This window comes from Buteo buteo, chromosome 1 (assembly GCF_964188355.1).
Source record: "Buteo buteo chromosome 1, bButBut1.hap1.1, whole genome shotgun sequence".
In the NCBI taxonomy this organism is placed as follows: Eukaryota; Metazoa; Chordata; class Aves; order Accipitriformes; family Accipitridae; genus Buteo; species Buteo buteo.
In genome coordinates this window covers 25,963,773-25,990,217 of record NC_134171.1, presented here as the reverse complement: position 1 = coordinate 25,990,217, position 26,445 = coordinate 25,963,773, and the positions used below count along the sequence as shown (strand labels likewise).

At 38.0% G+C, this 26,445-nt stretch overlaps 2 protein-coding genes across 6 annotated transcripts in view; one reads left to right on the top strand and one right to left on the bottom strand.

The window, feature by feature from the left end:
• Nucleotides 1-22,694, top strand: part of RFC1 (replication factor C subunit 1) — a 45,317-nt gene extending 22,623 nt beyond the window's left edge. For all 3 annotated transcript variants that reach the window (XM_075024596.1, XM_075024588.1, XM_075024579.1), the window contains 21 exons: nucleotides 697-926; nucleotides 1,654-1,728; nucleotides 3,621-3,698; nucleotides 4,558-4,645; nucleotides 4,741-5,039; nucleotides 6,150-6,257; nucleotides 6,790-6,969; nucleotides 7,288-7,392; nucleotides 8,488-8,884; nucleotides 9,606-9,715; nucleotides 11,328-11,442; nucleotides 11,908-11,996; nucleotides 13,024-13,161; nucleotides 14,234-14,329; nucleotides 14,504-14,602; nucleotides 15,043-15,197; nucleotides 15,315-15,432; nucleotides 16,388-16,533; nucleotides 16,995-17,208; nucleotides 18,257-18,448; nucleotides 18,981-22,694. In XM_075024596.1, coding sequence (XP_074880697.1) covers nucleotides 697-926; nucleotides 1,654-1,728; nucleotides 3,621-3,698; nucleotides 4,558-4,645; nucleotides 4,741-5,039; nucleotides 6,150-6,257; nucleotides 6,790-6,969; nucleotides 7,288-7,392; nucleotides 8,488-8,884; nucleotides 9,606-9,715; nucleotides 11,328-11,442; nucleotides 11,908-11,996; nucleotides 13,024-13,161; nucleotides 14,234-14,329; nucleotides 14,504-14,602; nucleotides 15,043-15,197; nucleotides 15,315-15,432; nucleotides 16,388-16,533; nucleotides 16,995-17,208; nucleotides 18,257-18,448; nucleotides 18,981-19,076 — 3,128 coding nt within the window. In that variant the 3' untranslated portion in view covers nucleotides 19,077-22,694. The remainder of the gene's footprint in view (nucleotides 1-696; nucleotides 927-1,653; nucleotides 1,729-3,620; nucleotides 3,699-4,557; nucleotides 4,646-4,740; nucleotides 5,040-6,149; nucleotides 6,258-6,789; nucleotides 6,970-7,287; nucleotides 7,393-8,487; nucleotides 8,885-9,605; nucleotides 9,716-11,327; nucleotides 11,443-11,907; nucleotides 11,997-13,023; nucleotides 13,162-14,233; nucleotides 14,330-14,503; nucleotides 14,603-15,042; nucleotides 15,198-15,314; nucleotides 15,433-16,387; nucleotides 16,534-16,994; nucleotides 17,209-18,256; nucleotides 18,449-18,980) is intronic.
• Nucleotides 19,891-26,445, bottom strand: part of WDR19 (WD repeat domain 19) — a 47,666-nt gene continuing 41,111 nt past the window's right edge. For all 3 annotated transcript variants that reach the window (XM_075024558.1, XM_075024548.1, XM_075024568.1), the window contains 5 exons: nucleotides 26,004-26,154; nucleotides 23,574-23,697; nucleotides 21,702-21,778; nucleotides 20,836-20,956; nucleotides 19,891-20,025 (listed from right to left, as the gene is read on the bottom strand). In XM_075024558.1, the coding sequence (XP_074880659.1) occupies nucleotides 20,842-20,956; nucleotides 21,702-21,778; nucleotides 23,574-23,697; nucleotides 26,004-26,154 (467 nt within the window). In that variant the 3' untranslated portion in view covers nucleotides 19,891-20,025; nucleotides 20,836-20,841. The remainder of the gene's footprint in view (nucleotides 20,026-20,835; nucleotides 20,957-21,701; nucleotides 21,779-23,573; nucleotides 23,698-26,003; nucleotides 26,155-26,445) is intronic.

Below are 26,445 nucleotides of genomic sequence, written 5' to 3'. Positions count from 1 at the left end.
TAAGTGCAGAAATGTAGAGGATGTAGAATAGCTCATAGCATCTCTGACTAAAAGGGAAAAAGTAAAAAATGATGTTAAAGTGTTTCTGCTAAAACATTCATAAGCTATGAGCAGCACTTTAAAAATGAGTAAGCTTATTCAAGAAGCTTTTTGTAAATAAGATGTTCTAATATTTTTCCCCTCGTTTGTAGTGTAATATTGAGAGATTCTTAAGAATATACAAGTCTACAAAGCCTATATTAGCTGCTCTGTTAATCCTATAAAGTACTAAAATAAATGTGGGTTTGTACTTCACATTTTATGTGAAGGAAGAGTTGTGCTGTTCAATTTGATGTTGCATTAATTAAGGAAAGGGTTCAAATCTCAGTGACCTAGATTTTCTGTTTATTGTCTTCCCTATGTAAGAAGGGAAGGCATTCTTTGCAAACCTCTATAAATGAGAGGTAATGTATGAACATATGAACAAATATTATGTGTCTTTATTTCAGTGCTCCATTCAGACTTGAGCTATGCTATTAAAGATGCTGAATACTATGTGTTATGCAACTCAGCCTTTTTTCCAAATAAATTCTAAACATCTGTAATATTTTCTTAGGATCTGAGTTGATGTCATCTGCCAAAATAGTTCTCTTGACAGTTCCATTATAGAACTTAAGTTCCATGTTCCACAAGTAATAGAATACTCTTCATGTTTAGATGAAGAAGATGACTTTGTCAATAAAAGAATTTCCCTGAAACCGAAGGAGAATGGGACATCAGGAATTGGTTGTCCAGGAACTACAGTGAAAAAGGAAGATGTAAAACTACGAGCTAAAAGCAAACCATTATCTCCAGTGAAACAGACTCCCACCTCGGCACTTGATTACTTTGGGACAAGTAGCGTCCAACGATCAGAAAAGAAACTGGTAGCAAGTAAAAGGAAAGAAGTGAGTACTGATGATGTTCCTTCAGGCTGCTTATGTGTCTGATAGCAGATCAAAATGGCCTGTTTAATGACTGCAAGGAGGTACTTAACTGCTTGTCCTACTTAATGTTACTTTTTAATGACCACTCAAGTATTTCATTCTGATGATATGTGCAAGCATATTAAGTCCTCAAATGCAAGTTTAGAGTAGCATTTCCATGTTTGAGAAGGTAGCACAAAGTTGAAAGTAGTATTTTCTCTATTGCTTCTTCTCAAGTGACTTTTCTTAAAAATAAGTAGTCTTCTGAGATTAGTTAGTGGATGGGATAGCTTATAGTTGGGGGCAGAAGGGAGGAGGGAGAGGAAGAAGATTGTGTTCCCAAGCTTTATGGCACATATATTCATGGCATAACAAAGCACTAAATAAAGTGTGGAAGAAATTAAAAATTCACAATGTAGTTATTGATTTCTCTTTCAAGTGGCCAACTGTGATAGCTTCAGAGATGTTCAGCATTGTTGGAAGAAATGAGATATTTATATTATAGCATGGTTTTGTTCTGAATAGTAAAAACTCTTGAAAACAGCCTTGTTTAATAGTGTTGAGCTTAGAGAGCTAGGAATAAAATGCTGCGTGTCTTATTCGCAGTCCTTTTCTAGAAGTATACAAAATGAATCTGTACAGATTAAATTACTATAATTTACACAATAGTGGGGAAACTGAACTGTTGGTCTTTTTTTCTTAACTATAGCCTTCACAAAGCAGAGACAGCACACTAGATGATGAGGCCATTGCTAGGCAACTGCAGGTTGAAGAAGATTCAGAGGTAAGAGCTCTATAAATTTGCTGCTCTATATCAAGAGCAGTTTGTTTAACTAAAATTGTTTTCCCTTAAGAAATTAGGATGGTCTTTCTATGTATGCTATAAATAAGTGTAATAAAATTTATCTGTATACTTAACTCTTGCACATATGTGCAACCATAGTCACACAGTTATTTTTACGGGCATTATTTCAGTTACGTAAATAGAACATCTCAATCTATTTTCTGTCTATTCAGACTTTCTCTACCTGTGCAGTTGATGTGTCTATAATAATCTTGCTTTTCACACAGAACTCACTTTCTGCTTCCTCATTTTTTTGCTGTTGTAGTGTGGTTTTGTCTGTGTGGTTTGGTGGTTTTTGTTTGTTTGTTTTTTTTCCCTTCCCTGGAGTGAAAAATTAAAAGCCATTGCCATCCATGATTTGTTTCACTTATCTGAGTTTTCTTATAGTTGAGAAAAATGTGAATGAACCTTATGTGTATGTCTTAAATTTTCCTATTTGAATCAGTGATAGTATGAGGGAAAGTTACACTTGTCATACATATTTACTTGCTTTTGGGAAAATCAGTTAATTTCCCATAAATTGGTAATATTGAGTATAATTTGAAACAAATATATCGTACATGCAAAACAGTCTCATCCTTGATATCCCCAGAGGTGCAATGAATCTAGCTTTAATCTGTTAGGAAGTTAAACAACCTGTCAGGAAAAACAAGGTGTTGTCTTTCATTTGAACTGATCTTATCTGTAACACTCTCGTTGTCTATATGTATCATCGAAGGAATGGTCTTTATTTCAGGTGTATCTGCCTCAGTCTGGTTTGCATTTGGTAGTTGCTGCCCTTCCCCTTTCTCACTGTACACAGGGAAGATAGATGCGTTTCATTGTTATGGGCACATAAAAATGTTGCCTGTGGCATATTGGTTTTATAAAGTCATCTGTTTGAATCTTGTAGCATGGCATGTTGGACTTCAAGACAATTGTGAAAGGATTTCTGTTGTTGTTTTGTTAAAACAATTGTCAATATTTATTGGTAACAGTATATGCTATTCAGGAATAGAAAAAGTTTTTTCCCTAAGGGGCCATATTGGATAGGAAAGGTAACTTGATGATCAATTATCACTTATTTTGTTAGGCGAAATAGAAATGAAACCAACCTGGTTTTGTTTTTTACAATTAATAAATAACTTTCTCAGTTTCCATGTGCAGTATTTGTCCTTACTGGTTCTTCTGTCAAAGAAAATAAGTTTGTTGTAAGTAGAAATATAAAAAAATTAAAGTATATTTATTTCCATAAAGTAGACAACTGGCAACAAGAGCTGGGCTAAGGGTAGTAGCTAAATTCTCCAAAACTGCCAGAATTTTTTTCATATGATACATTGCTAGCAGTAAATGAGAATGAAACATTAATTACTGAGACATTGTAATACATAATAGGCATTGTTCCTACTTGTCTTTTGGGACTGCTTCTGGAAGTTTTCTAAAGCCAACAGATTGCATCTTGGTGCAAGCAGGTTGTTGTGAGACCCTGCCTTCAGGTTTTGATTGTTTATTAAATGAAAAGGATACACAACAATAAAAAATACGAAGGAACAGAAAACCTCTTTGAAAACAGATTATACAGGCTTATTAATGTTTCTACTGCAAAAATCCAAACTCTACTTTTCTCACTAGACTTCAGTCTCTCTTTTTGGGGGAAACAATTAATTCTTCAGTGCCACTTCAGAAATTTATTTGCCTCTGGTAGGATGCACTTTTTCCACCTATGTGCTATCTTATTTTAGATAAACTTTTTGTTTTGAGCAGCAGATAGAGTTTAAAAAAATTGTAGTAGAATTAAAACTTGTCAGACATGAGCCTAAAAATACCTTTCTTGCTTTTTTTTTTTTCTTCAGCTGGAGAGACAGCTGCATGAAGATGAAGAATTTGCTAAAACTTTGGCCATGTTGGATGAAACACCACAGAAGAAAAAGGTTGAATTATTTTTAAACTTTAGTTTTTAGAAATTGCGTTGCTGGGAGTGTTCTTATTTAGACACCTAACCTTTGTTTTCAGTCTTCCGTACAAATGCATTAAAACAGCAAGAAAGTATTTGCATGAAAATAGCATACTCACTTTTCATACTTTCTTCCTGGATTTTCCTCACTCAGAAAATATTGTCCTTCCTAATCGGACAGCAGGCATCATTGTATCTTTGTGCTATCTGCTTGTTTTGAAACAGGATTTTAAGTTCTAGTTCTAATCAAGTGAAGTGTGTTGCTGAAGACTCGTGCTTTAGATCAGCTATAGCTCCATTGGTTCAGGAGGACCAGATCAAATAAAATGAGTCAATGGCACAAGTTGGTGAAAAATAGTGGGAGAAAATGGAAGGAGGAGAATACTTTCCTTGCTTTGAGAGAAGAGGAAGGCAGGGATCATGAGTTTTGAGACTGATACCAGTGGTGGGAATCTTCCCAGTTCTCATAGCTTGTGGTGTAAGGCACAGTAAAATATCGGCTGGATTGTACATCAAGGCTCTTAGAATTTAGGATTAGTAATTTGAATATAGCAAATATTAATACTTCTAGACTAATCAGTAAACCAGTTAGGGTTGAAATTTACTGTAAACTGGAAATTTGTCTGGCCTTTGACTTAAGGAATTTATCTGCATGGCTGAGTGCATATTTTGCTCATTTGCCTGCCTTTTGATAGAGTTTTTATTCTGACTTGTGGTAGGGATCAGCTTTGTTAGATGTCATTCAGTCTGTTGTACTTAGCAGTAGGGAAACTCGGGTATCTGGACTTAATGGTAGCTTGGGGCATGCATCTCTGACTTTGGCATTGTGTGTTTAGGCTCGGAAAGATTCAGGAGGAGAGCAAACAGTATTGAGCATCAAGAGCAGTCCTAACGTGACAGAAAGAGATAAGCAGTCACAAAGAGGTAGGACACAGAACACAGAAAACATTTCACCAATGTGTAATATTGATGAGACACATTCTTACATAAGTGCTCTCCTCCCTCTGCCTCCTTTCAAGTGAAAGCAACAAACTCGACAGGTGAAGCAAAGAATTATGCTGCGAAGCAGCAAACTAAATCTGAACATTCAAAAGGCTCTCGTTTATCCCCACAATCATCTGATGGTAAAATACCAAGAGAGTTGATGGATAAGACCTTGCCTTTGAAACCTAGCTCTAAGCTTCTGGCTCTGAAACAAAAAGAAGAGATTGCTGAAAAGGAAAGAGGTGCTCAAAGTTTAGTATCAAAAGAAAAAACTTCAGGGAAAGAAGAGAAGACAACACCAAAGAAGGAGAAAATTTCTCCCAAGAAGACTGAGGTAGGAGCTATCAAAATGAATTTAGTTGTCTTGGTGGAGTTTGCAGGAAAATAGTTTTCATTTATTATTTTTTATGTGTCACTGTTGTAACTTGGTACTTTGAATCTTCTGGGCAATTTTAAAGAATTTGAATTCTGGTAAGTCTTTAAGTTCCTAGCAATTGTAAAAATATAGGAAAAAAATTAGCTGGAAAAGTGTAAATTCATGAAGGAACTGAGAGTTCTTTAATGCTCATTAAGGTATGCATGTACACTGCAAAATCAGTTCAGTACTTCACGTTTAACTTTTCTGAAAAAATGCATAATGCAGGAATTCTGACACTTACCTAGTGAGTGAAAGCTTACGCTTTATGTTAGCATGGTGACCTTGTGGATCTATACTGCTGTTAGAATGACAAATGGCAGTTTGTTTTTTTTTTTCCTCCCTCCCTCCCTCGTCTCCTATTTCTGAAGTATATTTCTTACAATTGATACAGTATGTAGGAATATAACTTAGTTTTCTTTTAACTGTCTGATTCAGTAACTAATTATTGAACAGGCTGGCAGTTACTGGCAACCTTGAAACATATTTTTCTATCATAAAGTACAAAATATCTAATTTTGACACTTAACAGTTGTAATTGGGAGGGAGAGCCTGCAACTTTTTTGGAGGTCAGTTTTAAAGAATTTTTTACTGATGAAAGAGCTTAAATGTCTCTTAAAAGTAGAAATACTGTGAAGTAGACTTTATGTAAGAGTAGATCTTGTCTATACCTGATCATCATTCTGAAATAAAATAGTATGTGAATTTATAGCAACAATTTATGAATGAAGTGAGCATGTATATGTGGAATACACATGAATCTACAGAAACTTGACAATAAAAAATGGGTACATATTTTTTTAAACTCAGGTGAGTTTTTGAAATCTTTCTAAAAAGAACAACAAAAAATACTTCAACGCAAGCACCAAAACCAGAGCAAGCTTTGGTATTGTATGTTAATAGATTAAAAACAAGTGTTAGAACTTGCTTTTCCTTTGGTGCATAAAAATGTCTTAAACTGTGATGCTTGAGTTTTTGTTGTTTTTATATATGTAATTTGTGTATTAATTTTTTTCCCTCGTCCCCAAGTCTGTAAGTCCTGAGGACTCTGAAAAGAAGCGAATCAATTATCAAGCCTACCGAAGCTTCCTTAATCGTGAGGGTCCAAAAGCACTGGGTTCCAAAGAGATACCTCGGGTAAGTTTGGCTACAGCAGAATTCTATATGAAGAAGTGGAGTGTATCAAACTTACTGTTATAAATGATCTAACAAGTATCAACTAAACTGTTTAAAAACTGGTATTTTTTTTTCAAATAGGAAGTATGTATTGGAAAAAGCTAAATTGTAATGGAAAGCAGTGAATAAATGTCAGGAAATGTACTAAGAAATTAAATTCATTACTTGGTTTATGAAGTCATGATGATGAAAAATAGTTACTGGTCTTAAAATTGAAGATTGCTGTCACTCATTTGACTGACGTGCTATGCTTGAAGCACGGAGTGTTATGAGATGATTGATCAGGTAAACAATGTGTGAAGTTTTGTTGGTAGCTATTCCTTTCAATGGTTTTTGAACTTTTAGAACTATTACCTTGCTAGATATGATAGGCTTATTTTTAAAGTTTCATAGGATATTTGACATGGTAGGGGGTTAAAAAAGCTTATGGTGAAGAGGTATTTGGTAGAATTGCATCAGGTAACAGCGTTTTCTGCAATGCTCTGGTTCTCAGGGAGCTGAAAACTGCTTGGAAGGCCTGACATTTGTAATTACAGGCGTACTGGAGTGTATTGAAAGAGATGAGGCCAAGTCTCTGATTGAACGTTATGGAGGAAAAGTGACTGGCAATGTCAGCAAGAAGACAAACTATCTGGTCATGGGGCGAGACTGTGGCCAATCTAAATGTGAAAAGGTGAGTGTTCCTGTGCCTGAGCTAAGTAGAAGTGAAACTGTGAATTGTTCATACCTAACTGTTGATGTTCAGTATCTCTGCCAAAAGGAGGCAGTAGTACCAATAAAGTGCATGTTAAAAAGCAAACGTTGCCTAATGTTTTAGGGCTTTGTTCCATGTTTTTTATGTATGTACACACACACCCCTCCACCCTCAGCCCCACCCCCCCACCTTGTTGTTGTTGTTGTGTTCCTAAACATAGTCTTTAGTGGAAAGCACTATGAAGTGAATTATGTAAATCCTAACTTCACTTAACTTTAATTCTTACTTTTGCTCCAGGCATCAACTTTAGGGACAAAGGTTATTGATGAGGATGGCCTGTTTGATCTTATTCGAACTATGCCAGGCAAAAAGTCCAAATATGAGCTGGCGGCTGAAACAGAGGTTTGTTTATAATAAACTTAGGGGTTGGTTTGTCTTTTGCTTTGTTTTGTTGGTTTTTTTTTAATTGAAAGGGATTTTGGTCTTCTGTTCCAGTAACAGTAACCCTACAAGTGCCAGTTTGACCTTCTAGGTTAAAAGTATTGAAAGTGAAAATTTTATTTAACACTTCTACTTGGGAGCTATAGGGTTCCCCCCCCTCCCCCCTTTCATTTTTGTACTCTGACATTATTCGTTATTTTAGGTATCTGACTGAGGGGGTAATTGTATCTACTTAGATGGTTTCAGTTTTAAACTTTTGAGGACTTGTTTATTCTTTGAAATAAGTAATTGTGACTGATACTGTGTGGAACCCAGATGGGCCCAATATAAAATTGTACTGTAAACATGGGACACCTAAATGTAAACCATGTATATGCAGATCAGATTTTGTCTTTATGTGGTACTTGAACAAATAATATTAAAGGTAACAGGGAATACTGTAAAAATGGTAGCAAGTTTTTTATGCACATTTAAATTTAGTCTGTAGTGGCTGATAAAATGTTTTTAAAAATCTCTGTTAGTTCTAGCATGTTGTGCATTCAGTACAGCTGTTGCTTTGGTACTTCTGATGTGGCTAGACATGAATTGTTGCATATAAAGATACTATTGTTGTCTTAAGGAAAAGCAACTCTAAGCTTACTAGCTAATTACTTTCACTCCCTTTGAATTGTTTTGGGTTGAAAACTTTCTGGAAGTGTTGTTTTGCAAGAGCTTCATGGCTGTCTGGCCCACTTGTTCCAACCTGACAGTCATCAGTTTTTTGCATTATTTTTTTTTAATGGCGCATCAGGCTTCGTGAGTAAGGAGACTGCTCTGAATGACCAGAACATTTCCTGCCTCTTTTTTTGTGGGTCGTGCTATAGAACCAGGTGGAATTGTGTTTAACAGTGCTTTATTTTTCAGAGAGGAATCTTCTCTTGAAGGTTTTTTTTATCAATACATAAGCTTTGTTCCTTTCTTAAGCACTTCTGTACGTGTGTTCAAAGACAGCTTGTTTATTTACTGTATGGGTTTTTTGAAATTTCCCTTTGATTTTCTTATCTTTATTTTCCTAAGGCAAAGAAAGCAGAGTCAAGACCTAAAAAGACACCACAGAAAGCTGAAGCTGGAAAAAGGAATTTTAGTCCCTTCAAAAGGGAAGCTGATAATAAAAAATATAAGTCTACTCCTGAAAAAGGAGATACTGTCAAATCTGTTAAGAAGGAAACCACTGCTGTTCGAAAGCTTATGGACTTTAAATGGCAGACTGTAGAGAAGAAAGAAGCCCCCAAACCTGAGGGGAACTTGGTTTCTGAGACTAATGAAGATGGAACAGAGAGATTGCTATGGGTAGATAAATACAAGCCTGTATCTCTTAAGGCAATAATTGGACAGCAGGGTGAGCAAAGCTGTGCCAATAAACTGCTCCGATGGCTCAGAAACTGGCACAAGAATACCTCGGAAGATGGACAAGGTGACCAGCACAGTTAACTTTTCTCTGTGTTCTTCCATGCCAGTCACACTGCTTGTGACTTGTGGTAATCTCTTAAATGTGACTGTTTTCCAAAAGAAACAAAAATAACCTAGCAGTAATGTATACAAAAATGGCCTTGCATTCAGCCTACTGAATTCTTTCTCACCAAGAGAAATATTGGCCATTGCTAACCTGTCTGTACACATGGTGAAAGTACAGGATAGCAACATGTCTAAAGGGCTTTGGTCGTGCATGGGGAAGGGATGAATTGTTGAGGTCCTGGTTCTGCCTCACAAGTAGTCCATGTCATGTGTAGTGCGTCATCTTATAAAGTGTTTTCTGTGTTCAAAATAGCATTTAAGTTTCACTTCAGCCACAGTGGGGTTTTTCCTCTGTGGTGGGTTTGGTTTAGTTTGTTTGGAGTGGTTTTGTTGGTGGTGTGTGTGTGTTTGATGATTGAGTTGTGAGGAAGTTGCTGAAATAGTTGTATTATATTAATAGCACTTTTGCTATTTTTCAGTTTAGAATCACTGCAAGTCTTAAACTAAGATGGTTTAAGCTGCTTTTCCCCAAATGGTTAGGATGTAGATGTGTATGCATTTTTTGATATTTATATCAGGCCTTAAATGAGGAAAACCTCCAGTGATGTTTGATATCTTTAGAAGTATGCAGTTTGTTTTGTAATACATACCTAGGTAAAACCTGGAATCTTCTTTTATAGCAAAGACCAATAAAACTGGAGGCAAAGATGATGGTACTGGTTTTAAAGCAGCATTACTTTCTGGTCCGCCTGGAGTTGGTAAAACTACTACAGCTTCTTTGGTTTGTAAGGTGAGTTCATATTAACAGTTGTTCCCAGCACTTTTTATTATATATTGATTCTGTATCTGGATACAGATACAACGTGGATATCTTCTCAATGACCAGAGTCTGCTCCCAGCCTAGTTCCACCTGCTCAGAACAGGGTTACAGGTGAAAATATGTGGATGATTAGATACCTTTATCAGGTCTGGGGCAAGAATGTAGCAATGGGTGTCTGCATATTTTTTTTCTGTTGTATTGAGAGGAAGCATATCACAGTACAGTGAACAATCGGAAATGGTTTTCAAGAATTGTGAGCATTCAGGACTAGTTCTACAAGTCAGAGAATATTTGTGCTAAATTTAATGGGAGTCAAATTCTGGCAAGCTTTTTGAAAGTTTCTGTGACAGTCTTGGTCATGGTTTTTATATATCTATACAAGGGTATCTTGCCCAGACTCACTCTAAATTCAGTACTACTTTAGGATGAGAGAAGTTGACAGGGCTATGTGTCCATTTCTAAAGCTGAATTTAGAAATTAGTTTTTCCCTAAGTTTGCTGGAACTCTGTGTTCCACTAACTGTGACATGAAAATCAGCTGAGAACTCCATGTTGTAGAAATACCATTAAAGGTAACTTTATTAATAGTGTTGTATCAAGTTACAGATTATTTTTGTTGTTCTTTGACTTGCAAGAAATTTCTTAGAATATGATACTACCAGCTTAGAAGGGTTGAAAACTATCGTTAGCAATCTGATCTTCGAGCTGGGAAGGAATGATTACTTACCTCAGTATTTGAGTTGTATAGAGTAACTCCCAATACCCTCTGTCCTCACCATGGAGCTTTGTGCCAACAAGCTGGTGCTGCACCCAAAACTAGACCTGCAGAAAAGCTGGATATGCTGACTTGGGCTCACTTCTGCACTAGCATGGCCTTTTCTGCTTCTGGTTTCCAACCTAGACTGCTCACAGCTGCTTTAGGTCTCTGCAGAGCATTTTTCACTGTGCTCCACAGGATTAGCCAACAAAACTGGGTTGTTCAAGCTGCAAGAACAAAGCTGTGTGCAGCTTGCTGCTGTGCTTGTGGCATGTCCTTGGCAGGGGAGTTTGCTGATAAAGGAGCAACTGGTTTAAGTTCTTTCAGGGACTGACATGCAGCCCAGACCTGTTCTGAAGTGTTAGGACTGCTGGGGGAGCGATGTGTTTCCTAGCTGTTAAATAGTTAAAAGCTTCTCTTCAGCTTTCAGAGGCATGTGGCATGTTTCTTGTCCTGACTTTTTGTGCACAAGACTTTGATATGCAGCTGGAAATACCATGGAGCTTAGCCAGCCTTGGCTCATAGTTCTGTTTCTGTCCCTCGTGGCAGTTCTGTTAATCCTTCAGAACTAAATCTGTGCCACTGACTTTCCCCACCTACTCCCCCTTAAAAAAAGTTCTCTTTTGAGCTTATCTGTGTCTGGTTATAAATATTTTTGGAGTGTGAGAGAAAAGGAGTATAAGAGGAAAAAAGAATGAGCCACAAATTTTATGTGAAAATGTGTTGTAAGAGCTTTCTTCTGGAACTCTGAAATACTGTTTCTAATTCTGAGCATGCATATGCTCTTTCACTGATCTGTGTTCTCATTTTTGTGTGTTTGGACTAGGAACTGGGGTATAGCTATGTGGAGCTGAATGCCAGTGACACTCGCAGTAAGAACAGTCTAAAGGAAGTAGTTGCTGAATCACTTAACAACACCAGTATCAAAGACTTCTGTTCTGGTATGTCTGTTGTTTGAAGGAGAATTTTTATTGTGTTAGGAGTCCAGTTACAGGAGGGACAGAGCTTCCTTATTACACAATAGTGTTAGGAATTCAACTTGCTCATCACGTGGAAGGATCTGGTTCTAATAAGGATGGCTTCATTTGGTAAGCTGTTCTATTTCATCTCCAGCTGTGGAATTAAATCCTGCTATCAGTAGAATTAGTTCTTAATCTGCACAAACTACTCAAGAACTCTGCAGTTGCTCTTCTGTTGCATGGGACTTGTTTCTTAGAAAATGACATGAGGTTACAGTCAGTTCTATTCTGTCAACACAGATTCATGTGATAAAGTGGCGGAGCAAGAGTTTCACTACCACCTCAGTTGTCTAGGATTGGCTTACCTAACCTATAAAGAAAGCATTGGGTAAAACTCAAGACCCTATTTTATTCCCATCTCATTTTCTTGTCCATATTCATTTTCAGGCACATCCTCATCAGTTAGCGGGAAACATGTATTGATCATGGATGAAGTGGATGGTATGGCAGGCAATGAAGACAGAGGAGGGATTCAGGTGAAACTGCTATAGTTATTAGCTAATGCCATTGCTAAGAGTGCATACTATACACAGCACAAAGTATTTCAGGCCAGTCTACTGTCCTCAACCCATGGTCCGCAGAAAGTCTTCGTAGAGTACAGTTTTTGACCTGTTTTAGAAGTCTGTCTTTGTGTAAGAAGAATTACCCGGGGGGGGAAGGGGGGGAGATAATTCTGTAAAAGAAACCTGGATTGACGAACTTGAGTGTGTGCACTTTTAATCTTTATTCTTGGATAGATGAATTTATCCTCAGGTCTCTGCAGTTGACATCTACCTGCAGTGGGAGGTTGTAATCAGACAGGGACAGTTACTCTCTTCAGTAGGCGGTAACACTGAATAAACAATGTGGCATAGGAAAACACTTTGTTTTCCTTAGCAGTTCCACTTCTGGATTCTGAAGATTTCCTATGGTCACATGCAATACTTTGACAATAAAGGGCGTACAGATCTTTAGCTCAGATGCGGACATTTACATTGCAGGAATATGAAATTGAACTGAATTTCACTTTCGTTAGACCAGGCAGTTTGTTCTGGTAAGCCTAACAATGCTGAAGCCTCAGGGTTGAGCTCCTTGGATGGAGAAGAGCTGATGTTTTTACTTCCTCCTTTGTGGTTTATGGCAGGGTGTGGTCAGAGAGATGTGTGCTCACTGTGGGCATAGGCCAGGTCAAACTGGCCTTTGGACAAATGAATCTAGTTCTGCAAGTGGACAGCTCTGCTCTGGACTATCGATCTTAATTGCTTCATGAAGAATGGTCTAAACATGATTGCTGGAAGTGGGTAGACAGCAGGTTTATTGCAGCTGAATAGAATAGCAGGTGGAAAAAGGAGAGGGGCTAGGTTTTCACTGTGTGGAAACATGATTACAGTAGGAAGAGTTTTATAGACTTGCATCTGTCAGGTCTGATTTAAGGCAGGGACTAATGCTGCTCGGTATGGCACTTTAAACATTCCTGTTCTCTGAGGTGTCTAATGTGATTGTTGTAATGTGTTTAAATCACAGGAGTTGATTGGTTTAATTAGAAATACAAAGATACCCATCATCTGTATGTGTAATGATCGAAACCATCCTAAAATTCGTTCCTTGGTCCACTACTGTTTTGATCTTCGTTTTCAGAGACCTCGTCTAGAACAGATTAAGGTAAGGAGGCTGTGGTTGTATGGGCCGCACTGAATTACCATCAGTAACTTCTGTCTTTGTGTGGCGGAATTTATACAGAATTGGAACCACCACTTAAAAGTTAACTGATCACCTCAGTGAGTAACTCTGCTTTTCAGAATGGATTGTCTTGAGTTTTTCCTTCCTGAAGAATGAAGTATCCCAAAGCCTTTCAGATTTAGAAGTCTATCTTAAATATATCCAAAGATTTTTTTTTTAAGGATCATGCACTTTTTTTTTAAACCAATGACAAGGGATGACTTATGTTTTTGAGAGAAAATTTAAGTTATACATGCTTTAAAAAACCTAGAAAAATAATGGTAATGTTCTTTCATAGATGTGTCAGTGTGTTCTGTAAGTGTTAAAGGACTTTAGTCATGGGTTTCTCTAGGTTTGCTTTATTAACAACTCCGAGTTGGGTCACCACCACAGTGAATGGCAAAAGATTACTCAAAAACGCCTTCTATATATATACAATTTCCAAAACAATATGCAATTGATGATTTGTCTAAAGAAGTTCTAGGTGTTCTTCCATGAACTCTCAGTTCTCTGTTCTCCAGTGGTTTTAAAAGTCCAATACATTTTCCTGTCTCAACTTGTCTTGTCCCGGTTCTTCTGAAGGTAGTGGTTGTAGGCAGAAGGTCTCTGGTCACCACAGTCACTTATCTTCTTGCACACCAAAGATCACCTTTGAATTTCTGAAAATCGCTCAGGTTATTCTATTAATTCATCTTACTCTAAAGTTAATTACTTACTCTTATTCTTACGTCTTAGATCTAAGATGTATGATCCTTCTTCTGTTGATTCAGCTTGACTGGGTTTTAAGCCAGCCACGGTGAGGGCTACACATGGAACAAATAAGTAGCTTATGCATATTGTTTTATGAGCACCTGCATTCTATTAATCACATCTAAAGTAATCTCAAATCATTAGTTATATGTCTAATATGAATAGTCTTAGAAACAATGAGGCTTAAGGCCTAGTTCCCTTTACAGTAAAGGGAAGAATTCACAGGAATTCTCTAGTGACAGTTTCTCAAATATGTGTATTACAGGGTGCCATGATGTCTATTGCATTTAAAGAAGGTTTAAAAATTCCACCACCTGCTATGCAAGAGATAATCCTGGCAGCAAATCAGGACATCAGACAGGTCAGTGCCAATTCAACATCAGTATCCATTCGGAGAGCATGTCATGTACAAGTCCTTGACTTCAATGTAGTATTTGGACAGTATTATTTCTATGTATAGAGATCAGGCTGTTTTCTGCTTGAGTCTTCCATTTAAATGCTCTTATGCTACCAAATTGTCAATTTTGTTCTTTAGGTTTTACATAATCTTAATATGTGGTGTGCAAAAGATAAATCATTGACTTACGATGAGGCTAAAACGGATGCCAGCAGAGCCAAAAAGGATCTCAAACTGGTAAGCGTAAAATACTGGATTGGCTTTTACTGTCATATTCCGATATAATCACTAGGGTTTATAAGCATCTTCTGAACTAAAGCATTGATAGCGTAGATGCAGGGAGTTGTCAGACTTGGCACAAATGGTTGAAGGACAGTAAATCCAGGACTGAGGATATATTTTGATGTACTGGTCTCTTAGATAATTTGCAATTATGAAGCTCATACTTCTCATCCTGAGTCCTTTATTTAGGAGATAATTCTCTTAATATCGGAAGTAAAACTCAATTCTCAAAACTGGTAAAGTACTAGGAAGGAAACACTGAACACTGAACTTGTACTAGTGAGTCCAGATATTGTTGTGTACTATAACTACAGTAATTTTGTTGATATTGTGCTGTGTCTTATTGTTTGTGTTGACCTGCAACCCACTAACTTCTTGAAATACCATTTACTTAGGGCCCTTTTGATGTTGTCCGGAAGGTTTTTGCTACTGGAGAGGAGGCTTCTCGTATGTCTCTTATAGACAAATCGGATCTTTTCTTCCATGATTATTCCCTAGCACCTCTCTTTGTCCAAGAGAACTATGTACATGTGAAACCGGCTGCTGCTGGGTGAGTTATTCCATACCCTAAATTGACACAGGCTTTCACATCAGGGAGTTACACTAGACTAAAACCTACCTGGAATATTTCTGCTTTGTAATACAGTCAACTTTGTTTTTTTCCCAGAGGAAATCTGAAAAAGCACTTGGTGCTCTTGAGTAGAGCAGCTGATAGTATATGTGACGGTGATATAGTGGACAAACAGATTCGTAGCAAGCAAAACTGGAACCTTCTTCCAACACAGGTGAGCACTTGACACTAATTTTACATGCTTTATGGTTGTCCAGTGTAAAAGACTGATCCCTTGAAACTGATGTTTCAGTATAATTTTATGACCTATGTAGTTCATACTTCATGTAGTACTCTGTTGTGTTGGTGAGTAGAGCAGTCTCCCATATTCATATTGTTAAATCCACTCTGTATCATGAAATTAAGTCTTCTGAAACTTTGAAAAGCTTGACCATTCTTTAAGAAGCATAGGAGCACATGGCACATATCACTTCTGACATGCAGTTACAAGCCTACTCAGTTTTATTTATGTGCTTTCTATCCCAGCCTTTCACCAGGCCAGTATTTCTCCCAAAGCACAGAGGACTGAAGCTTCGTCACTGTAACTTCTTTTAATGATCACTGAAATATTGACAAGACTTGTGCTTAAAGGATTATGACTGGCATCAGAAAATGTATCATAGATGAAGTCGGAAGGGACCTCTGGAGGTCATCTAGTCCATCCCCCCGCTTAGTGCAGGTCCACACAGATAAGTTGCTTAGGAACTTATCTAGCTGAGTTTATGTAGATTTGTGGTGTTCTTTGGAAATGTCTCCTTCACCATCTCCATCTGCTGGAGACTACAGCGCTTGTGTGAAGTCAGCTGTTTGTCTGACTCCACTTTAAAATGAGAAATGAATAGGCTTTTTTCTTTTTTTTCTTTTTCTTTTTAAAAATGGCTTTTAAAACCCAGATAATTTCACAGGTATTTTAGAACATGGTAACAAATACGGTGGTACAAGAGATGAAGCTGTAACCTAAAAGGGGTTAAACAGAAACAAGCAACCGAGAAAGAGTTCTCTTAAAACAAGCTGTTTCCACTGTGGAACCATATTGTCTGCATGAAAGGGGGTAGTCAAGTAGGGTAGTACATCATGGTCTCAGACTAATTCATTGTGGTTTGAGTTTGTCATGTGTGTTACTTTTTCAGGCTATTTACGCAAGTGTTCTCCCGGGGGAGCTGATGAGAGGTTACATGTCCCAGTTTCCTGTCTTTCCCAGCTGGCTGGGGAAGTTTTCATCCACAGGCAAACATGATCGTATTATTCAAGAACTGGCAATGCACATGAGTCTCAGGTAGTACTGACATTCTTCTTCTGGCTTATATCAACAAAGATACTTAGTTCTCATGTAGTTCATTACCTACCATTAATTCCTTGCTGTGCTTGGTACAAACTTAAGTGTGTACTCTGTGAATATTCTTGTATGTTTTTGGTGACACTTTCTTAGTGCTTAATCTGGACAACAGTCAGGCTGCAAACACTTGATTAGTGTAGTCAGCAGTACTGTGACTTTTTTCCCCCTGAGGTTGTTTCTCAGTTAGGGGTGTGTTTCCCCAGACTGTTTAGTGTTTGGATACCTTGCACTGGTTTATCCCTAATGCAGCTATGGCAAAAGGAATGGCATGGTACCACTTGCAGTTAACTCTTAAGGCAGCTGATTATCTATTTGCTGAGGGCCTACCTACAGGTTGCCTGTGTTTAGAAGTGAGTGGTGGTGGTTGTACAGATTTACTTACTTCTTTCAATTTGACAAAGAACCCAGATGTGCAAGAAGACAGTAAATATGGAGTATTTGCCATATCTGCGGGATGCGGTTGTTCAGCCCTTGAAAGACTTTGGAGCAGATGGTGTACAAGAAGCTATAACGTTCATGGACTCTTACTGCTTGATGAAAGAAGATATTGAAAATATCATGGAAATAAGCACGTGGGGAGGCAAACCCAGTCCTTTTTCAAAGTTGGATCCCAAGGTAAAATTCACTAGTGAATTTTTTCCTTTTCTTCTGTATGTTTTAAAGAGAAATCCTAGAATAATAGCTATGGTACGGACGTGCTGCTGGAAGGCTGAAGACAGTGCAGCTGCAAATGAATAATTTTATTAACTGTAGTTTAATTAATGGTAGTCTTTGCAAAACAGATGTCAAACATACAACATACCCCTAAAGCTTTCAGTAGTCTTATACCTGTTGTTCCTGGTGTAAAGGGTCACTGGGAGTTGGTGGTGTCTGGGGTATAGAAGTGGAACACCAAAGGGACTGGGAAAGCCGGTACCTTTCTACAGGCAAGCTCCTGGCTATAAGCTATATCACCTTTCTTACCATTGTGCAAAGGAGGAGGGACGCACAAGTCTATTTGTTACAGTGTGGGCACTGAAGTAAGAGACTGCCTTGCAGCTTGTGTCTTTCATGGTCCAGCTAGACTGAACTGCCAGCCCTGGGGGGACTTTGTGTGGTGTTCCTCCAGTATCCAGCTAGTCCACTTCAGTGGTTGGGACCCTCATCTGGTACAAGGTGAGCTTAAGCTCAAGTCCCTGCTACAGACTAGGCAGGTGTGAGATCTGAACCATGATCTCCCCCATCCCAGGTCAAATGCTCAGGGAAAGAGAAGAATCTTTTCTGATAACTTAAACCTACACTACTCTTGGGTGTTTACCCCTAGTCTGAATAGGCTGTTCCAGTGTGGCAGGTGTTTGGTGCTGCTGAGGGTGGCTCTGGTGTAAGTGACTTGGGTCAGGTGGCAGCAGAACAACAGTGCTGAAATTATTTGGAGGCCAAATTGAGAAGCATCTGAAGATGCACACTCTTACCTGAGGATTGTGTGGGACTTGCTTAAAATGAGCCTTTGCCATACAGCTCTTAGATGCTTTCTGTCTCCTTTTGAAGTAGTGTCCTCTTCTACAAATCTTTGGTCACACCTTCCCAAATAAAAGATGATGTGGAATCTCCAGCCAAGAGTTGGTTAGCTAACAATCTACAGTTCCTAAGCTGATGCTCATAGTGTTTCTTTTCAACCTAACAGGTCAAAGCAGCTTTTACACGTGCCTACAACAAAGAGGCACATCTGACTCCATATTCACTTAATTCTGTCAAGCCATCTAAAAGGCAGTCGGGATCTGTGGTGACCTCAGCACTGAATGAAGACTTGAATGTGGAAGAGATCCAGTCTGATGAGGATGAGCAAGATACTGTTGAAAGTGATGCAATGATTAAGGTGACTTAGTTTTCTCAGTGTTAAACTACCCCACTAAACTGTTTGCTCTTAATTACCTTTCTGGGATTTGTAAAATCATCTGAATTAAAAAAAAAAGTATAAAATACATAATCTCTCAACATTTAAATTCATAACTAGTAGTAGTGTGAAAAATTCTTATTTCTATCCATTGTCTTCTGCTTGAATATAAATATAACTCAAGAATACTGCATCCAATTCCAAAACTTAGTATTTTAGGTGTTGGTGGGGATGGTGCTGTTGGTGAGAAGCAGCCACAGGCCTTTGCTTGTGGTTATCACAGACAGAAATGCCAGGAATACTCTTTGTACATATTGCCTATTGGGGAACTGTGGTCAGCCCTTAAGATGGAATATTGTAGAGTCTCTACTCTGCATGGCATTTAAAAACTTGATACCTGAAAGAGGAGGGGAAGAAAAGAGATGGCTTTTTCTTTTAACACTGAATGCATTTTGACTTATGCTTTTGTCAGGTTGCAGTTGGATTATAAACTGTGTCTATATTCTGTTTGTAGCAAAAAAAGGCAAAGTCTTCCAAGCTGCCAAAAAGAGAGAAAAATGAAGAAACAACAAAAAAAGAAGGGAAAAGAAAAGAGAAAACAAGACATTAAACAGAATAAAATCTTGGTCTGGATGCAGCTTTGCCTGTCTAACTTCTGGCAGGAACATGAAACTGATCCAGTGCTGGAGCTGGGAAAGTAGAACCAGTGCGTTGAAAATGCTCCTCTTATAGAGGTGATGTAGCTACTGTACTCTCTCACTATGCCATGCTGTACTTACTCTTAACGTGCTACGATGTTATCCTTGTGCAACAAACACCGGGGTGCATGAACCCAATGAAAATGGGATGCTTAGTTACCTGGTGTATATGCTAAGTCTTCCTAGGACTTAACTACTTTTTTTTTAATAAATCCCCTGACATTGTGTGGTGTGAACTCTTGTAAATAGCACATGATGCAACGCCCCCCCCAATTGCATATTTGTACATTGTAGAAATTAAGCAGTGTATAAAATTACAATAAAATGTTTCATAGGAGAGTTTTTTAAAGTTTTGGTTAAGTTCATGGAGTGTTCTCTCCCTTTTCTTCCAAGGTTCTGGCTTTCCTTCATGTGCAGGCTGTGGTGTTACCCTTTTTCTACAACTTCCCTTTTGTTCAGTTACAGACACAGAAAAGCAGTGAGGGAGCCTGTGCTTGTATCTTTAATCAAAACCAGAAAGGAATACCTAGAGTAAGAACCATTTAACAGAAAATAGCCATAAAAGTTCAGAACTGATGTTGAAAAAGAGAACACTAGGGAGTTTTTTTGCCACTGACATTACACAGAATGCTCCTTGGTTTGTCTTTGGTGCAGATAAAATGCAAATTTTGCTGCATAAGAAGAGTTATTGATCAGTTTTATTACTACAATAAATCAAAGTACAAAATTTATCAAAAGCTAAATATTTACAGGCTATCACAAAATAGAAGTGACATGGTTGTTATTAAAATCCTAGTGGGGAAAAGATGTGTAACATAGTGACAGAGCTTTCCTTCTGCTTGCCAGACAACACATGCAGCTCTGAAAATAAACAGAAGTGGTTAGTCATATCCCAAGATACAAAGACTGTGATAGCAAACTACAAGGTTTTCTCAGACCAGAAAAAAACCCCCAAAATATTGTTATTGTGGTATATATAATTTATAATAGCACTTTTGTGTTACTTTGACCTATATCCAAGTTTTCACATAATATGTTTGCATTAGTAGATCTGCCTTCAAAAGTAAAAATTAATGAGGAACTTTTTATTAACTCAGCTTCAGTTAACATTCTTTTAACAAAACTGAAGTCTTGGATAGACAGAACAGTGGTGTCACTCTTTGAAATATGAGTATTTCAAGCCAATACTACATTGCTGTTATCCTGTGATATATTCTTATGTTCTGTTAAACATAGATGCTAAGATCATGTAACCTGCATTTTAGATCTGCTCCTTCCAGTTAGCATCTCTCTGCCTCAGTGGTAGATCTGCAGAAAATTTTGATGATGCTGAGATCTTCAAACTGTTCTCTGCACTACTAAAGCACAACCGGTGTTTAGGAACATGTTCCAAACAGGAACATGTTCCAGATGATAACATGCTCATAGAGGTAAACTGGTTTATAGCTGCACAACTGGAATGATTTAACAACTAGGTTAGTTGCAGTAGCAAAACCTACTGCTGTTTGCATGCCTGAGAGCAAGTAGGTGATACAGCTGGGCCTCAGTTATCTGAGGCACAGACCCAGGCTGTCAAATTCTTGAACAGTGCATTTCCCCTTGCTGGGAAAAACTCCCGATGGCCTCCAGAATGAGCCCTGTTAAGCAAAAAATACGGGCTGTAGCGCATACCTGAATTTATTGGTCCCCATCTTCTGATTTGAGGTACTCTGTGCAATCATTTATTTTCTTAAGATGAACAATGTTAATCCTTTCAGAACACATTGGACATATGTTTTCAGTCTGTAACATGCTGTTTTAAAAGAAGGGAGACTGGTCAACTGATAATTCTAACATTTTTCAAAGGAACAGCTGGGCCTAAGGCAGAAGGTGTTAGAGCAAAGCTCTGACCTGTGCTGTGTAACAAATACAGGCCAGAGCAACAGCTGCTTCTGTCCAGGTGGAGCAAAGGTTGGCTTGTTCATTTCTAACACTTGAGAACTAGCACTACAACAGGAACGCTGCTGCTGCTTGCATGGGCATGATGAAAATTTGGCAATTAAAACAAATACAAAGGAGCTTAGGCTAGAATGTGAAGTTCTGCAGCTTCACCCTTCCTGACATCTGAACAAAGCTATGCAATCCCATTGTCACACAGATGATTATCAGAGACAAGATATTACTGCTGCCTTGGTCTGTACCTAATGCTGCATGTATTTTGTTTTGGTGGCTGCTGCTGTGCTTGTGTTCTCCCCCTTCCCCCATATCAGGTCATCTTCCTGGAAGGAGTTGAGAACTTACACAAGCCCCCAATCATCTTCACTGCTGTTCCTGTTGTTGGAGCCCTGCATCCCTGGCCAAGGTCTTTGTCATAGTTTTTGGTCCGCTTTGAAGCAATGTTCTGCAAGTATGTTAGATGAAACTACCAAGTAAGTGGGATTCATCTTCCAACCCAGCTGTTACATGGTTTTAGTACCAAATGAAACAGTTTGCTAAAATAAGAACAACACTGGCAACAGTGGAATCCTGCAATAGAAAAGAAAAAAATCCCAACTTACTTCTTGAATTCTGAATAGAGGGCAGGAAAGTCACAGTGTGGGCAGACTGTCCAGTCGTCTCGTACCATATGCCGACCCTGCATGGAAAAGGCACAAGTAATTAAATGGCACGTGCTGTCCTAGTACACTGGGTGTTGGGTTTTTACCTGTTATTGTGAAAAAGTCTCAGCAACTGAGTTCTAAAGGTCTTGAGGAACTAAAACCCCAAAATGATAATAGTGTTACTGTAGTTTGATTACTGTGTAAATTCTGTAACTAGAAAAGGAGCTCTCCATGAGATGCAGTGTTTTCACTATAATTTGCATTCCTCTTTTAAAAAAAGAAATCTAGGAATGTATTGAATTACAACTTGTAAAATTCTTTTAGTTTGGCATTTCTAGAATGTTATCTGTAGATCTGTGTAAATCTACTGGGATTTTTGGTGTTGCATATGACATTCAAAAAAAATGCCCCCAAAGCCACATCACATGGTTGGATTAAATGCTGTCACATTTGTGAACATACTGACTGCCTAGTAGCACTTGCCTCTTGAACCAATTTCTGTTTACTTTTTTGGTACAGTTTACTAATTTGCTTTTGACAGAAAGAATTCATATGTACCTTTTCAATACTATAAAACACAACAGCACCTTGAACTATATTGAGATGTCTGCTCTAATATGATATGCAACAGTAGGCTGTTTTGACACTGACTCTTGTATGATATTTGAAAATGCTGCATTCCTAATGATGTTACAAATACCTGTGATGTAAATAAACTATAACCAAGATGGAGCCTAAATAAATAGTATGAAATGTACATGAATATGTACATTATGACTGGCTCATAAAGCTACATTTAAAAGCCTTGTTTTTTTCCTTAAGGTAATACTTCTAAAATATACTGGTCATCTTACTCTGCTGAACCAATAGAGTAAAAAAAATAGGTAATTGCTATTAATATTTTTTTGTAAGGCTTGATTCTTTAGTTTTAATAAAGACTGTTTACTCAAACATTTGATTCCTGCTCAAGTAAATTTTGATTTTTTGTAAGTCTAGTATGACAAATCACTTGAACCTAGTGAAAAATAAAGCATTAGTTATACAGTAGGTAACCTCAGTATAAAGATTGTGTAGTGATATTGGTAACAGTGGGGTGCATGGCTCTTCCACAGGGAAATACACCTTTTCACTACACTCTAAAGTATCCTGAAACAAAAATGTTTATAACATCTCATTTCGGTAAGAATCAGTAATGCAAGAAATGCTGAGGTCACTGGCTGAACCGTTACTTAACCTTGGAAGCACCTAAAAATTCAGTTACATTGTGGGCATTCTCCAAAATCAATTTTTGAAGTGTGGTGGGTTTTTTGTTTGTTTGTTTGTTTGTTTTTATTTGCAGTCTCAGCAGCCTGGAGTTTAGGGGAGGAGAGCTGTGCCCTCCACAGGCTCCTGTACATGGAAGAAGAAAGGGGGATTTCCATCTCTGCTCTTAGCCCTGGAGCACCTGGCTTGGGAAGGCACCAGCAGCACAGTCCTGCTTGTGTGTTCTCCCAAGTGCACCAACAGCACCAAACGCGTTTGCGCTGGGTGTCCAGGGGAGCCCTGGTGCATGTCCTGCCTTCTCAGGAAGCCAAAGTCTTCCAGAACCACTTCATGATCTTAACGTCATCCTTATGTGCCTGCAACTTGCAGGTGGCAACTAAGGCCACTCTATGATAGTTAAAGACAACAAGAATGTTTTCTACTTGGTAAGAGCTTGGAAAAAAAACAACCAACAAACCCGCAAAAACATCTAGCTTGAATCTACTACCAAACCAAAGATGTTCAGACAAACTTATTTTTAGAAGGAAAGAAAAGCTTTGCATTCATTCTCACATGGCAGACACTCACAGTTGCAATACAGTAGGGGAGATTGTTTTTACAGCCAGGACACAAAAGTTCACACTCTGGGAGCTGGAATGCACAATAGGGACAGGCTGTTGTTGGCTCTTCGGTCTCTGTTGTGTCTGGACGTCTAGAAGTAAGATACAAATGTGAACAAAACAAAACAAAAAAATCTCTTTTTGAACTTCAACAAAGAGGTTTTACAATGCCTTTATTTAGCATTGTGTTTAGCAAGTGTTTTTCCTTTGTGTTATTTGCAGAGCTTCCAGTTGCTATTTTATATTCTACCAGATAATTCCTTTTAACTATCATCACCCAAGCTTCATCACAATTATGTAAACTCAGAAACAGGGAATTTTCCATCTAATTTGAAACAACACAACATTTTTAAAGCTATAACAGATCATAATACTTTGAAAGTTTTCAAAACTCAGTCTATATGTATAGAATATAAACCTGTGGTTTCACTATTTTGGTGTTTGTGGCAGAAGTGACCACAAAGAACTGAAGCAACAAATAAAACTGGCATCCTGGTAGGACTATACAGCTTGTAACTCTGCCTTTCACAGACTTGTTTTTATCTATGGGTCTGTCAGAAGGGTGGTCCTGATCCAGACATCACAGCACCTGGGTTAAGGGCAGGGGAGGAGGAGACTTTTTTCCAGCTTTCTTATGTGACCTTAACATTTAATCTTCTATGGAACATTTATAGATGAAGAGCTTAGATCCACTTTTGGCATGTTTTCCAATGAGAGGATACATCCTTTCTAATGTTTAGGGTAGTAACCTTGGAGACAAATAGATGGCTTCCTTAGTTATCTTGATACTTTGTAGAAAGCCTAATTTCTCATTTTATTAGCCTGGGCATGTATGTTTCCCTCGCGATGGCCTGCTCCTTTGTCTCCACTTATGAAAACTGTGGTACGGATAAACATGATTGATAGATTAAGAACAAGTCAACATGGCTTTTAGCATTGATGTCATATTTTAGAAGCTTATTGGAATGTTCTAGAAATATTAACAAGCAGGTAATAGGGAAGAACTTCACATGAATTAAAAAAATGGTTAAAAGATACTAAACAGAATAGGATAAACAGTTCTCACAGTACACATCTGTGATGTCCTGCAAGCTCATAAAATACAAGTGAAAATAATGCGATGCCACAGCTTGTATGTAATATTCAGACTGATATGGGCCAGAGCCAGCTTCAAAGAATTCCAGAACTTTGTGACAAGAAAATACAAGGGTGGTGGGAAGACAAAACAAGGCCTCTTGGAAAAGTTTCCATGTATAAGGTGATGGACTCCAAACTGCTGTGGCGTTGGAGCAGGATCTTGCAATTATAGTATATGCTATGAAAACATCAGCTTGCTTTAAAAACAGTCAAAGCAAATCAAGTAGGGTGGAACACAGAGTCATTCTTCTACTACATAAATCCATGGGTTGCCCACATCTTAAATACAAAGTGTAGTTTTGGTCCTGCCTCCTCCAAAAAGGGGAAAGAGTTTCAAAGAAAGGCCTTAAGAATCAGTATCCATAAAATAGCTATGTAAACTGAGACTCTTCAGGTCCTGAAAAGATATGACTGATGGATAGAGGGGAAATGGGAAAAAAAAAAAAATATCTATAAAATCATAAGTGACACAGAAAAGGCTAGATCTCTCCCAAGTGGAAAACTACGAGGCATCACATTAAAGTAGCTAGGGACCAGTCTTGACACAATGGAACTTCCTGTCACAGGAGTCACCTGTCACTAAAAATTTACGTGGCTTCAAGCAGAGATTGGATAAGCTCATGGAGAGCTTAGAAACTTACTTAATAAATACCTTAAAACACACATATGGGCTCAGCAAGTCCCTGAGCCTCAAAATGGTTAGAGGCTCGTAGAATAAATAAGAAAAGCATTACATATGCTTGTCCTGCTCTGACACTCACCTACACTTCTTCCTCTGGCAGAAAATACTGGCTAGGATCTATTAAAACAGAACTTCAGATAAGGAAGAAAATGTTAAGAATTCATCTCTTTTATCTGCTCTTCCATTCTTTTTTATCCTAGCCATTTAGTCAGTAGTCTAAATCACAGAAGAGCATACTGCTGATGCTGGGGTAGCTAACAGTTTACATGTACATTCCTAACTACAGAACAACTAAAGCTGTATGGCTGCACTTAGGTCTGTATGGACAGGATGGAAAATGTTACTGCTGGTTAGGAAGCATTTTACATGCACACTGCATTTAAGGTTTATCGCATCCAAGGGAACAGAAAAGCCTGTAATTTTTACAGAAAGGGGGAAATGGTTCTTAGCTTTCCAAATTTGAGATAGTGAAACAACATGAAAACAGGATAAAGCCTGTAGGCTTTATGAGAAAAAATAACATTACAAATAAAGCCTTGACATTATGTACATTTGAAAGTACAGATTAACACTGCTCACCTGACCATTGCTTCAATTTTCTTTTTGTATTTAAGATCTATTTTATTACGATACTCAGGTCTCATCAACATTGCAGCAAAACTGAAGGCAGAGTTCTTCAGTCCCGCTCTATGACACTCAATTACAGCTGAAGTCAAAATTGGCACAATGTCTGTAATAGAATGAAACAATAATGTCAAATATTTATTTATCAATATTAATGTTGAAAGCCTTAGAGCTAATATGGCTAAAAAGGTACTGATGAAAAATGACAGTATTTTTCTTCTTCCTCAGAGTACACAGTTGCACAACTTGTGCAATTCCTGTAACCATATACAAGAATATCATTGTTTCACCTCTCACGGCCTTGTATTCCTGAAGCTCAGCATAGCAGCAGGAATGTTTTGATTATTACCATTTCTCCCAAATCTGGTCTGTGTTGTTTAAAGTCTACATTTTAATC